At 43.1% G+C, this 13,366-nt stretch overlaps 1 protein-coding gene across 1 annotated transcript; it reads left to right on the top strand.

Annotated features, from left to right (window-relative positions):
* Window positions 1-5,181: 5,181 nt before the first annotated feature.
* On the top strand, window positions 5,182-8,259 carry LOC140730112 (beta-1,3-galactosyltransferase 9). Its single transcript, XM_073050247.1, has 2 exons — window positions 5,182-5,312; window positions 6,983-8,259. The coding sequence occupies exons 1-2, from the start codon at window positions 5,307-5,309 to the stop codon at window positions 8,042-8,044; spliced, it is 1,068 nt and encodes a 355-aa protein (XP_072906348.1). The 5' UTR covers window positions 5,182-5,306; the 3' UTR covers window positions 8,045-8,259.
* Window positions 8,260-13,366: the final 5,107 nt, after the last annotated feature.

Raw genomic sequence — 13,366 nt, forward strand, 5'->3', positions numbered from 1 at the left:
GGGACTGACACGTCCCGCCCTCACGGCAGCCTCATAGGCTCCTATTGTCCGCCTGTGACTGCCCACTCCATAATATAATTGGTTGTTAAACTGCCAGTCATCAGAAAATAGGGCCTTCCATCTAACCCCCGCCCTCAGCGCATTTCATAGGCCACAATCAACGGACCATGACAGCCCTTTCCGTGAGCTAGTTGGTTCCTGAACTGCCAATCATTCAACTAATCGGCCTCCCCCATAAGCCCCACCTTCAGCACACGTTCATAGGCTGTCATCATTCCCACTGACCCAGAGATCTGCGTTCTGATACGACACTTGACTTGCCAGTCATTCGTGTCGTTCCGCCCTTTCAACTTCTCGCTCATGATAGGGTGTAAAGGGCCCCGACAGTTGCCAATCATTCTGAAGGAAATTTCGACGGCGCCTTCGTTTACGTACTCGACTGTTCCAAGCAGCCGCGCCTAACGTTGTTATGATTCCCCGGTCTCTGTTGTGTTTGTTCCGCTTGGGTGATGATTCAGAATTCTCATCCTTTTTCCTGAAACGTGGCTTTCCCTTCTACCAGAGTGAACGTCCATTTCTGTGCATCTCTGATCTCACCATCCACTTGTTGACACATGCCGGACACAAACCTTGTCCCCAACCACCGAACATACTGTTTATTCCCCTAACGCTTCTGCATTTGGAGTGGATTACTGCCTTTTCAACTTTCAGATCCACCCTTCAATTCCACCCCACAGTATTCCTTACGCAACTAACTCTGCAGGGCTTTGCAATGCTTCTGGCGTCAGTTTTCTCCCACCATCGGGAGACCTCCGCAATCTTTCTGTGTGAGGCATGTGTACTTCTTCCTATCTGTGTATGGCGTTTGGTGTTCACTATGCGATACCCTTTACGCTTGCGTTTCTCGAACTTCCGGTATTTGCCCTCCCTCACCCTCTCACCTTACCTGCTCCTCTCCCCCTTTTCTTTCTTCTATGGCCTTCTGTCCTCTCCTATCAGATTCCCCTTTCTCCAGCCCGTTATCTCTTCCACTAATCGACCTCTTAGCTCTTTACTTCACCCCTCCTCTCCCACCTCCCTCCCGGTTTCACCTATCATCTGCCACCTTGTACTTCTTCCTCCCCGCCCACCTTCTTGCTCTGACTTCTTATCTTTTTTTCCTGTCCCGATGAAACGTTGACTATGTACTCTTTTCCATAGATGCTGCCCGACCTGCTGAGTTCCTCCAGCAATTTATGTCTGCTGCTCCAGGTTGAGTGATTGAGCTTTGTGGGACACCCGAGTTCAAGCCATTAGAGTGACCCTAAGCTTCTGATTGCTTACCACTTGTAATTCAGCATCCCACTCCCACCTTGACCCTTCTCTCTGTGTCAACTTGGAACAACACCTCCTCTTACAGCACATTGCAGCCTTCTGGACCCAGCCCTGAATTCTACAACTTTAGATAACTCTTCCTGAGACAAAAAAAAGCACAATGTACTTATAACTTCCACTTTAAAACTTTTTTGGTCTCACTGTTTCAGAGATGTTCTCTTTGTTCTAGCCATCCTTGCTCTACCTTCACTGATGCTGAAAACTAGGGTGGTTTCTCTTTGCCGGTTCTGGCCAAGGGTCTCTGACCTGAAAAAGTACCCACTTCTCTTTCTGTTAGTCAGTATTTCCTGTTTTAATTTAACATTTCCAGTATTTACAGTTTTTCCCCAAATTTTCACTGTCTTCAGCCTTTTTCACCCTCACTTTAGGGTATTTAAACACAAGTACTTCTCCGCCTGTACTCCATTGGCTCTAACTAACCCCTCCTTGGCATATTCAGAATCGGGTTTAATATTACCGGCATATATTGTTATGGGGCAGCAGTACATTGCAATACATAATAATGAAAACCTATAAATTACAGTAAATATATATATTTAAGAAGTTAAATAAATAGTACAAAAAGAGAAATAAAAAAAGTAGTTGGGTAGTGTTCATGGTTTCAATGTCCGTTCAGAAATCGGATGGCAAAGGGAAAGAAGCTGTTCCTGAAACGCTGAGTGTGTGCCTTCAGGTTTTTGTACCTCCTCCCTGTTGGTAGCAATGAGAAGAAGGCATGTCCTGGGTGATAGGGGTCCTTAATGATGGATGCTGCTTTTTTGAGATGCTGGGAAGGCTCGTGCCCATGATGGAACTGACGGAGTTCACAACTTTCTGCAGCTTTTCTTGACCCTGTGCAGTAGCAACCCTCACCACTCGCACCCCACCCGTACCAGACGGTGATGCAGCCAGTTAGAATGCTCTCCACGGTACATCTGTAGAAATTTGCTGCTAACTCTTCTGAAAAACTAAATGCTGGAGATTCTGTTTTCTCAGTTTTCTGAACAAATTAATTTTGTTTGAAAATTCTTGAGTCATATGAGCTCTGCCTACAACTCAGTGGCTAGTGCAGGGCTTCTTGGACACTTCTCTTCTGAATTGTGGACGTTTAGACATTGTGTGGAGGGCTCCTGTGCCAAACAGTATAAACACATTCAGATTGATCTGATGTTGATTAGCATTCAGAAGACAGAAAAATATATACAATCAAATCACAAACATTTAACTTTCAGTAAAGTGTTTTACCCATAATTTGTCTTTTTTAAGAGAACTGTTCCGTTTCCTTAGACCATCAACATGTGATAATTTACAGAAATTATGTGGTTACTTGTGTAATTTCACGTTAGAATTAAATACCTAATTGCTTTGCAGTTATGTAGTTCAATGCTCTGGAGACGTGGTGCAAATGTTATTGATAATCAAAGCAATAATAAACATGAGAAAATCTGCAGATGCTGAAAATACAAAGCAACACACTCAAAATGCCGGAGGAACTCACAGGTCAGGCAGCATCTATGGAAATTAGTAAACAGCCGAGACTGATGAAGCTATAACAGAAAGGGTTAACTATCTTAAAACTTATAGAGGGATTAGCAATGTGTGAAACTCAACCCTGATTATGTAGAATTTAATAAGGCACCAGAAAAAAATGATTTATTTTCATTTAAAAAAGCAAAGCTTGTTCCTAATAAAAATCTTAAGCATTTATTGTTTTGAATCCAGGTGCACCTGTGTACCTCTCTGCTGTCTGTTCTGGTGGGTTAGTGTTATACAAGAATTTTGATGCAGATTTTCACATGTTTTATGTAAGATATGATTCTGTGAGAATAACTATTTTTATTTACATTAACTCCCCGTTACGCTATTGGCATTTAAGGCAGCAATGAAAGTCATCTTTATTTGTCTGTATAAAAGGTTTCTTCATTGCTGTTTCCATAACAATTTTGTTTTACCAGTCAGGGTTGTTAGCCCTGAGCTGAACCCCTGAACCTGGAGGGCTGGTGGACCACTCTTAGTCTGGCCTCTACCCTTTGACCTGTTTGTCATGGGTGACCCTACCAAGAGCCAAAGCACGAGGCCCTGACTCCAGCCAACATCACTCTCTGGGTCATTGAGGCAGGCAAGCTTCCAAACCCAATGACAAGCTTGTGGTCCTCTTGGAGGAAGAATAACTATGTCAGACTATTTCTTATATTGTCTGTGGGGCAGTTAACACAATTTTGACTCTAGCCGCATAATATTTGTGAAAAGGGTTGGTTTGCAAATATTCTAATTCAGTATCAAATTCAGTGTCAAGTTCAATACTGGCTTGTCTGTTCAATTTTATTCTTTCTGTGTTTCAGCATCGCAGTTATGATAGTTGGCTCTGGGATATCGGACCATTTCAGAAATGTGCTGGAGTCCCATACAAGCTGGACCAGGTTAGGATGACATTATTGAATTAGATTGTTTGTGGTCTGTGGTCATCATTACAACTGATGAATTCATGTTTCATTTACACTCTGGTCGTCTTATCAGATGCCTCCTGTACCTAATAAAGTGGCCACGGAGTGTACAGTGTGTTCATGCCCTTCCGCTGCTTCAGGATCTGACGTGTGTTGCATTCAGAGCTGATTCACTGTACACGCCTGTGGTAACAGGCGTTACTGTCGCCTTCCTGTCAGCTTGAACCAGTCTGGCTATTCTCCTCCGAACTCTCTCATTCACAAGGCATTTTCACCCACACAACTGTTGTTCATTGGATATTTTTGTTTTTGTTTTTCACACCATTTTCTGTAAATTTAGAGATCGTTCTGCATGAAAACCCCAGGAAATCAGCAGTTTATAAGATACTCAAACTACCCTATCTGGCACCAACGATCATATCACAGTTACAGTCACTTAGATCACATTTCTTCCCCATTCTGATGTTTGAACTGTACAACAACTGAACCTCTTGACCATGTCTACGTGCTTTTATGCAATGAGTTGCTGCCACATGATTAGGTATTTGCATTAACAAGCAGGAGCACAGGTGTACCTAATAAAGTGGCCCCTGAATTCAAGGTTCAACAGAAGCCTTGGTAAGATTTGAACTAGGCTCTCTGGAGTGTTAATCTAGGACTCTGGATTATGAGTTGAGTAACTGCCATCATAGCCCACCTTAATGGAGTATTTCCCATCCAATTTTAGATATGGTGTAAAAAGAGCTAATTAGTTTAAACATCTCAAAACAACACTTTCAATTAAAAACAGCTCCCTTTCTTACCAGTCCTGATAAAGGCTCTCAGTCTGAAACATTGTCTGTTTATGTCCCTTAATAGATACTGCCTTATTTACAGAGTTCCTCCAGTATTTTCTGTGTGTTGTTGAAATAGGAACAGAATTTACCTTAGTTTCTTGTCTGTCTTACTGAAGGTATGATTTTATTTAATAGCTCTTGGTATCATTTGAACAGTCTCTATCATGCAAGAAGCATAATCATTTCCTGCATACAAATGCTATTTGTTCTTTGTGTCATGGAGAGCCTTGATGCACTGTGGATTTGTATCTATTTAATTTGTATCCTGATATTTGATACTGAAGCTTATCCGTTTCACCTTTAGTACTAAATAATTCACCTAGTGCAAGTTACTTTCAACAACACAAGCCGCAAAAGAAAGAAATGAGTAAGTGCATTGAAACGTATGCAATGCCCTGCAACTATACACAATGATACATGAAATAAGTTAGCAATGGAACACAATCTAACTTGTTTTATTTGTTTCTTCTTCTTTTTCTGAGGTATTTGATCTGACGGCGAGCTATGCGATATGACTCTCTGAATGCATCTTTCTAAGAGGGGAATTGGGTCGACCAGGCAGTCTCTTGCCTCATTTTAAAAATTGTACAGCAGAACAATTCGACAGCTACTAAAGACCAGTTAATCTCTACATTACAGAGGAGTTGATCACGTTAATATTCTTATAGTGAGCATGCAGGTAAGTTTGTTACATTATAATGAATATTCAATCAACTATTGACAGTAGGTACTATTGAAATTGATCAGAAGGATCGGTGATGAGAACTAACTTATCCTGCCAGCTTGGCAAGATTGAATACAATTTCATCGTTCACTTGGTAACTCAGTATGTTTGAATTAGTTCAAATTTAGAAAAGCTGTGGAATTTAAAACCCCTCCAGCACTGGGAAGATACCATTTCACCCTTTATGCTTATTTTGGCTACTTGTGGAAAGATGCCGGGATTTTATGTGAAGCTTGTTCACTGACACATCGACACAAAAGTATCATGATGCCTTTCCATGAAAGAATGAGCAATTTAAGACATAAAATATAAATTTCAGTGACTCTGCTCCTCATGCGATTTCCCGCAAGTTAACTGAAAATTATGTTGTAAAATAGTGTCACTTTTTATAATATTAACACAATAAACAGCTTTATTGATAAAAGATAAGAACGTTCTCTAACTCCCCAGCTGTTCAAGGGAGATGCATGTGATACAGATGCTAGAGTCACATGTCATAACAGTATTACATTCTGAAGTGAACTGGAAAAGTTTAGCCACTGTTGTCTCTATAATGTTATGCTATCTTTTAAATTAATGATTCAGGAGCGAGAAGGGAACATGCCCAAAAGTGGGTGCCTCAGGTACAGTGGTGCAGCAATGGTAATATTTCTGATTTTAAAAAAGACAGCTACCTTTAAACAATATATTAAATAGAGGCATAGAGTAGAGAATCTAATGCCCTTCCCTTGGACAACATGTGGAGAGGGGAGACTTGCAGTTTGGGCAACTGCCGGTCTTCCATAAAAAAAATTTTGCCCAGGCTTGCGCCCTGGAAACTTTCCAAGGTGCGAATCCATGGTCTATCGAGACTAACAGAGGCCTACACACAGAGTAGAGGATTGAAAGTTGAAATCTATGCTTAGTTTTGAAGGAATATCACTGTGCCTAACAAAGTACAAGTGTGAACAATATGGGGCTGAAGTCTCCAACTAAAATGGTGTTGTTTTCTTCCAAGACATGAAGATCAGATAGAGAGCAAATTTTTCAAAATGTCAAAGGGTGAGGGTGTTGACCCAGGGAAATGATTCAATATATTGAAGCTTCAAGTACCACAGCTAAGAATGTGTAGAGCATGGGTAAACAAAAAAAATGTTTGCATTAATTGTTTCCAAGTTTGGTGTTCCAAGGTTGCAGTAGAGTTCTCCAGGACTGAGAAAAAGCCATTTCACCCTTAAAATAAAATGAAGTAGGCAAAATAAACAGTAAGTGGTTAGAAAGCGTTGAGATTGAATGGGAAAGAGAGGTAGGTGGCTTTACAAAAAGAGCGGGATAGTGTAGCAGTTAACATAACACTGTTACAGTAAAAGTGACCCGAGTTTAATTCCCGCCACCGTCTGTAAGGAGTTTGTACCACACAGCTTTCCTCTGGGTGCTCCAGTTTCCTCCCCCAGTCCAAAGACTTACAGGTTAGTAGGTTAATTGGTCGCTCAGGTGTAATTCATCGGCGCCGTCTTGTTGGGGCTGAAGGGCCTGTTAATGTGCTATACGTATATATACAGTAAATATAACAAATAAATTAATTAAATAAGTTTGTTCTGTCTAAAGTCCTTTTCTTTAACTTAAACACAATTTTGTTTCTCCAGCTGTTATTTTGTAGACTTCGCACACATCAGTGGTGCTTCCTTCTCTTCAATGTGGTCCTCTTCCATGCCTTGCTCTTTGGGGCTGACTTTATGGAAGAATATCTGCTCCAGTCCTCCCCGACTACTTACACAGACGCCCAAACCTTGGATATCCGAGAGAGAGCCAGAAAGCTAGACACGAGCTCAGTCAAGAGGAACGTCTCCAGGTTCTTTCACATCGGCAACGTGGGAGCTTGTGGTGACAGCGATCTCTTCCTCCTGGCCGTCGTTTCCAGCAAGGCAGAAAACAGAACACGACGGGAAATTATTAGGAGGACTTGGGCTAATGTGACTAAAGTGCAAGGATATCACTTGATGACGCTCTTTGCAATCGGTATCCCTCAAGCACCAGCAACACAAGAGGACATCAATGAAGAGTTTGCAAACCACGAAGATATCATCCAAGGCACTTTCTTGGATTCGCCCAGCAATAACATCCATAAAACCATAATGATCATACGTTGGGTTGTGACATTTTGTCCTAAGGCTTTATTTATTCTTAAATCTGATGAGGAGACCTTTGTTAACTACAGAAGTTTGATGGAATATTTGCTTGGTTTGAAGAGGCATGCAGAAGATCTCTACATTGGGAGGGTTTATCACCAGGTTCTGCCAATCAGAAACCCCCTGAGCAAACACTACATGCCTGTCAGTCGGTATTCGGAGAAATTCTACCCTGATTATTGTAGCACCACTGCTTATGTCATCTCCCAGGACGTGGCCAGGAAGATTTTTGTTGTTTCCCTAGTGACGGACACCTCAATGCCCGAAGATGTTTACGTTGGAATCTGTGCTAAGAAGGCTGGTGTGGTGCCGATCCATAGCTCTAGGTTCTCCGGGGAGAAGCACATCAGGTTCAATCGCTGCTGCTACAATTTCATCTTCAGTTCTTTTGGAATGACGGATGAGGAGTTGGCCAGGGCCTGGGAGGAGATTACTGACAGCAGACACTGTGCTATGCTGGAGACATACTATGGACTGGTCAAGTGCAAAGCATTAACCTATCTGGACAAGCTCACATAATGCGATAGAGTTAGGTCTGGGGATTTTGTTGTACTATCACTTGAAATGTTGCTTGATTATAATGGCAATCCCCATAAAATGCAATTCTAGATTAAGTGAATTGGATGGTCATGAGTTTGAATCCCACTACAGACACTTGAACACCTAACCTGCGCAGCACAGCTTTTCTCAGGAGGATGTTACACAGTTGTTTCGAGGTAAAGGTATTCCCAGTGTCCCTGTCAATACTTTGCCTAATAATTAATAAACAGGTTACCTGACCCTGGTAGCATTGCATTTCATGGGGTCCTTGCTGTTCACAGACTGGAGTTTCAATATTTCCTCTATTATTTCTGTAACAGCATTTCAGTAACATTCTTAATGTTAAAGTATGTAAATTTATCGTGCTATCTGTGAAATGTTTTGGAACACACTGGGCTTATGAAAGCACCATTTCCACATCGGATCTACAGTGTATCTTTAGAATTTAATTTTCTTTTGTAAAATCCATGAAACTGGTTGTTTGCACACCTGGCACCTTGTGGATGGTTGCTATGTATCACGAACCATTGCTGCGCCTCAGTTCAGGGGTGTGCTACTCATTTAAGTTCAAGATGGTAACAGCAATGGTTCAGAGCAGCTAACACAAAATGCTGGAAGAACTCAGCAGGTCAGGCAGCATCTATGGAGAGAAATAAAAAGTCGATGTTCCGAGCTGAGCCCCTTCATCAGAACTGGAAAGGAAGTGGGAGAGAAGCCAGAATGAGAAGATGGGGGGAGAGGAAGGAGCACAAGCTGGTAGGTGATAGGTGAAACCAAGTGAGGGGGAAGGTGGGTGTGTAGGGTAGGGGGGATGAACTAGAAGCTTGGACGTGATAGATGGAAGAGGTAAAGGGCTAAAGAAGAAGTCTGGTAGGTGAGGAGAGTGGACCGTGGAAGAAAGGGAAGGAGTGTTACCAGAGGAAGGTGACGGGTAGGTGAGGAGCAGAGAAGAGGTTAGCAGAGAACCAGAACGGGGAATGGAAGGAGAGAGAAGGGGGAAGGGAAGAAATTACTGGAAGTTGGAGAGTTCAGTGTTCATAGTCCAGAAACGGTTCCTGTTCTCAGTGTGTTAGTGTCCGGCCCCTGCTCCTCACTTTTCCCTTGCTCATCTCAGGCAGTCTCGGTAAACCGCATCTCAAAGCTCTTTCCTACGATGATCAGTGCAGCCCATTAACCCAGTATGGTTGCGAAAGAGTAAACAGTCGAGGTTTCGGGCCGAGATCCTTCATCAAATTTCATCTGTTTACTCTTTTTCATAGATACCGCCTGGTTTACAAGTTCCTCCGGCATCTTGTGTGTGTTGCTTGGATTTCCTGCATTGTGTTTGTGAGCCCAGTATGGGTCATTTTTTCTGTGAGAAATACCCTTTCCTTTTCCTGTTTAATTTCTTCCTCCAATTGCTTCCACAAGAAAATTCCAACCCCTGCTTGCATCATTTTGTTTTTAAACGTACGAAAAATGACAAAACATTGGTGATCAAACTTGCAGTAATTATTTGCTGTATTTTTCTGTGTCGTGGATTCTTTGAAGTTGCATCATTGTGAAGTGTTATTAATTGTGTTCAAATAGAAAATAGATTTGAGATCCTGTCGCCAATGTTTGATAGCAGTACGTCTGCAGTCGCATAATAAATTGTTTTAACTCAAGGATTTTGATGAGTGTAATGGCTATTTGTTTTTGCGAGGAAACATCTGCCATTGCTTTATATTAGATCAAAAGAACCCAGGGAAAGCTGGGACAATGCTGCATTACTACAGAAGTGCTCAATTTCTTACTGAAGCAGTTTCTTGGGCATTACAACACTCGGGAGGTTAAAAATGAGAATATGGTTCCCACTTCTGGTTACTGCCCAATGGCTGTGCTGGGGTATTAATTCATCTGCATGTCTGCAGTTATAGGGGTGCCCGTGTGTGAGCTTTCTCCTTCAGTGGATACGGTCATACCGGTTACGGTCTGAGCTGAGTCGATTGCTGGATGATTCCAGGGGATAACCACGTTGCTGTAGGCCATATAAGCTGAACTGAGGAATGATTTTCTTCCCTGGAGAAAATCAATGAACAAATGTACATGTATTTGTGGGACAATCCATTAGTCTGTATTAATTAAAGCAGCATTTAATTACAGAGTATCTAATTAACTCTAATTAAATTCCCAACTTCTCAAATGACATTTCATTCAGCTACATCCATTGTGTGTGTGTGTGTGTGTGTGTGTGTGTGTGTGTGTGTGTGTGTGTTTTGGGGGTGGGGAGGGAGGGTTGTGTGTTTGTGTGAGGGGGAGAAGCAGGTAGAGAATTGTATGTTAATGTGTGTGTAGTGGGTGCAAGGTTCCAGGGTTGTCAAGCCAAGGAGTGGTATTGGGGACAAGCTCCCACTACCTAAAAGGGCTCCTCACAGCGTGTGCCTCAAATAGCCTCTGACAACCAAGTCCAACTCCTGGCCTCATGTGGCTTAGCCTCTAAGCCCGGCGGAACTGTTTCTACCGACAGGAGAAGGGGTGAAGGCGGGTTCTGGCGCCTTAAAACCAGTGCTCCGGGCAGATGGAGCTCGTCAGCCTGGGAAGGCAGTCCATCTAAGAGAGGGAAAACTCTGATCTCAAACCTCCGCTGCCTTGTGGCTGTACCTGCTCACGGGGAAGGCTTCAGGAATAAACCCATGAAGGAAAATCCAGAGCTGAAGTCCCTAAAGCAGTCCGACGTTGTCTTCAACCTCGTTCTGGCAACTCCTGCGACGTCACTGGTGCCAAGCTGTATCGGCCCTTGCCCTTCCCTTGGACAACGTCGGTGGCGTGGAGAGGGGAGACTTGCTGCTTGGGCAACTGCCGGTCTCCCATACAACCCTGCCCAGGTCTACGCCCTGGTTTTCCAGGCACAGATCCATGGTCCCGCGAGACTAACAGATGCCATCAGTGGGTGCCTGTGTGTGGAGGTGTGGTGGGTGGGTGCAGGCTGCATCTGTTTATCTGAGTCAGTTTGACACTCTCCCACGCCCCCCCCAGTCACACTTGTGAAGAAGGATCTCCTGCTATGCAGCTGTACCAGTGAACTTTCACCTCGCTAAAACTGGGAAGAAAAGAAGGGAAGAGTAAAAAATGTCTTTTAATAATTTTTGATAAATAAAAAGGAAGAAAATATATACCCCTTGTTTAAAGAAAAATCCTTGATACATGATAAGGTTTAGTAGCATTGTAGATTGGAGAGCAGATTTTGATCATATTTTATGGAGTGTTAATCAGGATTATGGTAATTTATGGTCAGAACAATACATACTTCCTGTTTGTTGGTGCCTGTCAGGCATTACCACAGGACCACAATACATAGGAACAGAATCAGGCCATTCAGCCCTTTGACTCTGCTCCACCATTCCATCATGGCTGATCCATTTTCCCTCTCAACCTCATTTTCCCGTAATCCTTGACACTGTTACTAATCAAGAATCCATGAACTTCTAATTTAAATAAACCCAATGACTTGGCCTCCACAGCCACCCGTGGCAGTGAATTCCACAGATACACCGGCCTCTGGCTAAAGCGATCCCTCCTGGTCTCTGTTCTCTGTTCTGGTGCTGGGCCCCTGCTCCTAGACGCTCCCTCTCCATGTCCACTCTGTCCTGGCCTTCCTGAGGATGTATTTGGTCTCCTGTATTTATTGCGATGCAATGGGCACAAGTGAGAGAAACTGTGAATGTACACAAGGGAGAGAATGGAAGCTGAAAACTGTCAGTTCTGAAGGTAAGTTATAATAAAATACTCTGCTCTAATCTATTTGCAGCAATTTCTCAGAGATACCGATGGCAGACTGTGAAAACGTATGCTCCTAAAAGTGGGAAGGGTCGTCTCCTTAATGCGATATTGGTGGCAAAGTCAGCAACATTTGTACAGAGGAGGAATTTAATAAGCAAGTGCTTATAGATGTCTGTGCCAAGCAAAATGCCAAATTAAACTCATCCCTTCTGCTATCTCATGAAACATACCCCTCCTCTCCTTTCTCACATGCCTATCGAAAAGCCTCTTGAATGCCACTGGCATATTTGCTTCTGCTATCACCCTGGCAGCACGTTCTAGGCATCTACCATCCTCTGTGTAAAGCGTTCCACCCTACACACCAACCTTTAAACTTCTCCCCCCTCTCCCTTCAAGCTATGCGCTCTACTATTCTATATTTCTACCCTGGGAGGAAAATTCTGGCTGGCTACCCTATCAACACTGGTCTATCGTTTCCAGGATTATTGCTTGTCCCAACTTGAATAACAGAACAACATTAGCTACTTGCTAGACATCTGTGACCTCACCTGTGGCTAGAGAGGACACAAAGATATTGGTCAAGGCCCCAGCAATCTCTTCTCTTGGCTCTCTCATTTAACTTGGGTATATCCCATCAGGCCCTGGGGACATCCATCTTAATGCTCTTTAAGAGACCCAACACTGCATCCTCCTTTACCTCGAAATGCCCTGGCATATCAATATGCTCAGCACTGATCTCCCTATCATCAATGTCCTTTCTCCTTGGTAAATACTGAGGTGAAGTACTCATTTAGGACCTCACCCACAACTCCACATCCAAGCAAGTGTTCCCTAATTTATCCTTCAGCGGTCCTACTCTCTCCCTAGTTACCCTCTTGCTTTTGATGTATGTGTAGAATGCCTTGGGATTCTCTCTAATCTTACTTGCAAGGACTTTTTATGACTGCTCCTGGCTTTTCTAATCCCTTCATGAGTTCTTTTCTGGCTTACTTACAATCTTCAAGGGCTTCTAGCTTCCTGAGCTTTATATACTTTTTCTTTATCTCCTTCACTAAATTCATCATCTCTCTCGACATCCCAGGTTCTTTTACCTTGCCACTCTAGCCCTTCCTTCCGACTGGAACATACCTATCCTGTACTCTGTGCATTTGGTCTTTAATCAGCCTCCACATTGTCAGATGTGGACTTTCCCAAAAACAGCTGTTCTCAATTACTGCTCCCTAGTTTCTGCCTAACGTTCTCATAATTTGCCCTGCTCCAACTTAACACTCTCCCGCAAGGTCCATATTCCTCCTCATCTATAGCTAGCTCAAAGAGTTGTGGTTGCTGTTCCCTAACTGTTTACCCACTGCAAGGCCAGTCACCTGGCCAGTTCATTACCCTCCAGTACAGCCCCTTCCCTTGTTGGATTGTCTAATATTGAAACCCATGTGGCTACAGCTGGATGCTCCATCTAAACCGTTTGCACTGAGAAGGTCCCAGTTCACATTAGGGAAGCTGCAGCTCCTCAGGCCAACAACCCCATTGTTTATGCACCTTTCCTTAATCTGCTTTTTGCAT

Source organism: Hemitrygon akajei, chromosome 7 (genome assembly GCF_048418815.1).
Source record: "Hemitrygon akajei chromosome 7, sHemAka1.3, whole genome shotgun sequence".
NCBI classification, from domain to species: Eukaryota; Metazoa; Chordata; class Chondrichthyes; order Myliobatiformes; family Dasyatidae; genus Hemitrygon; species Hemitrygon akajei.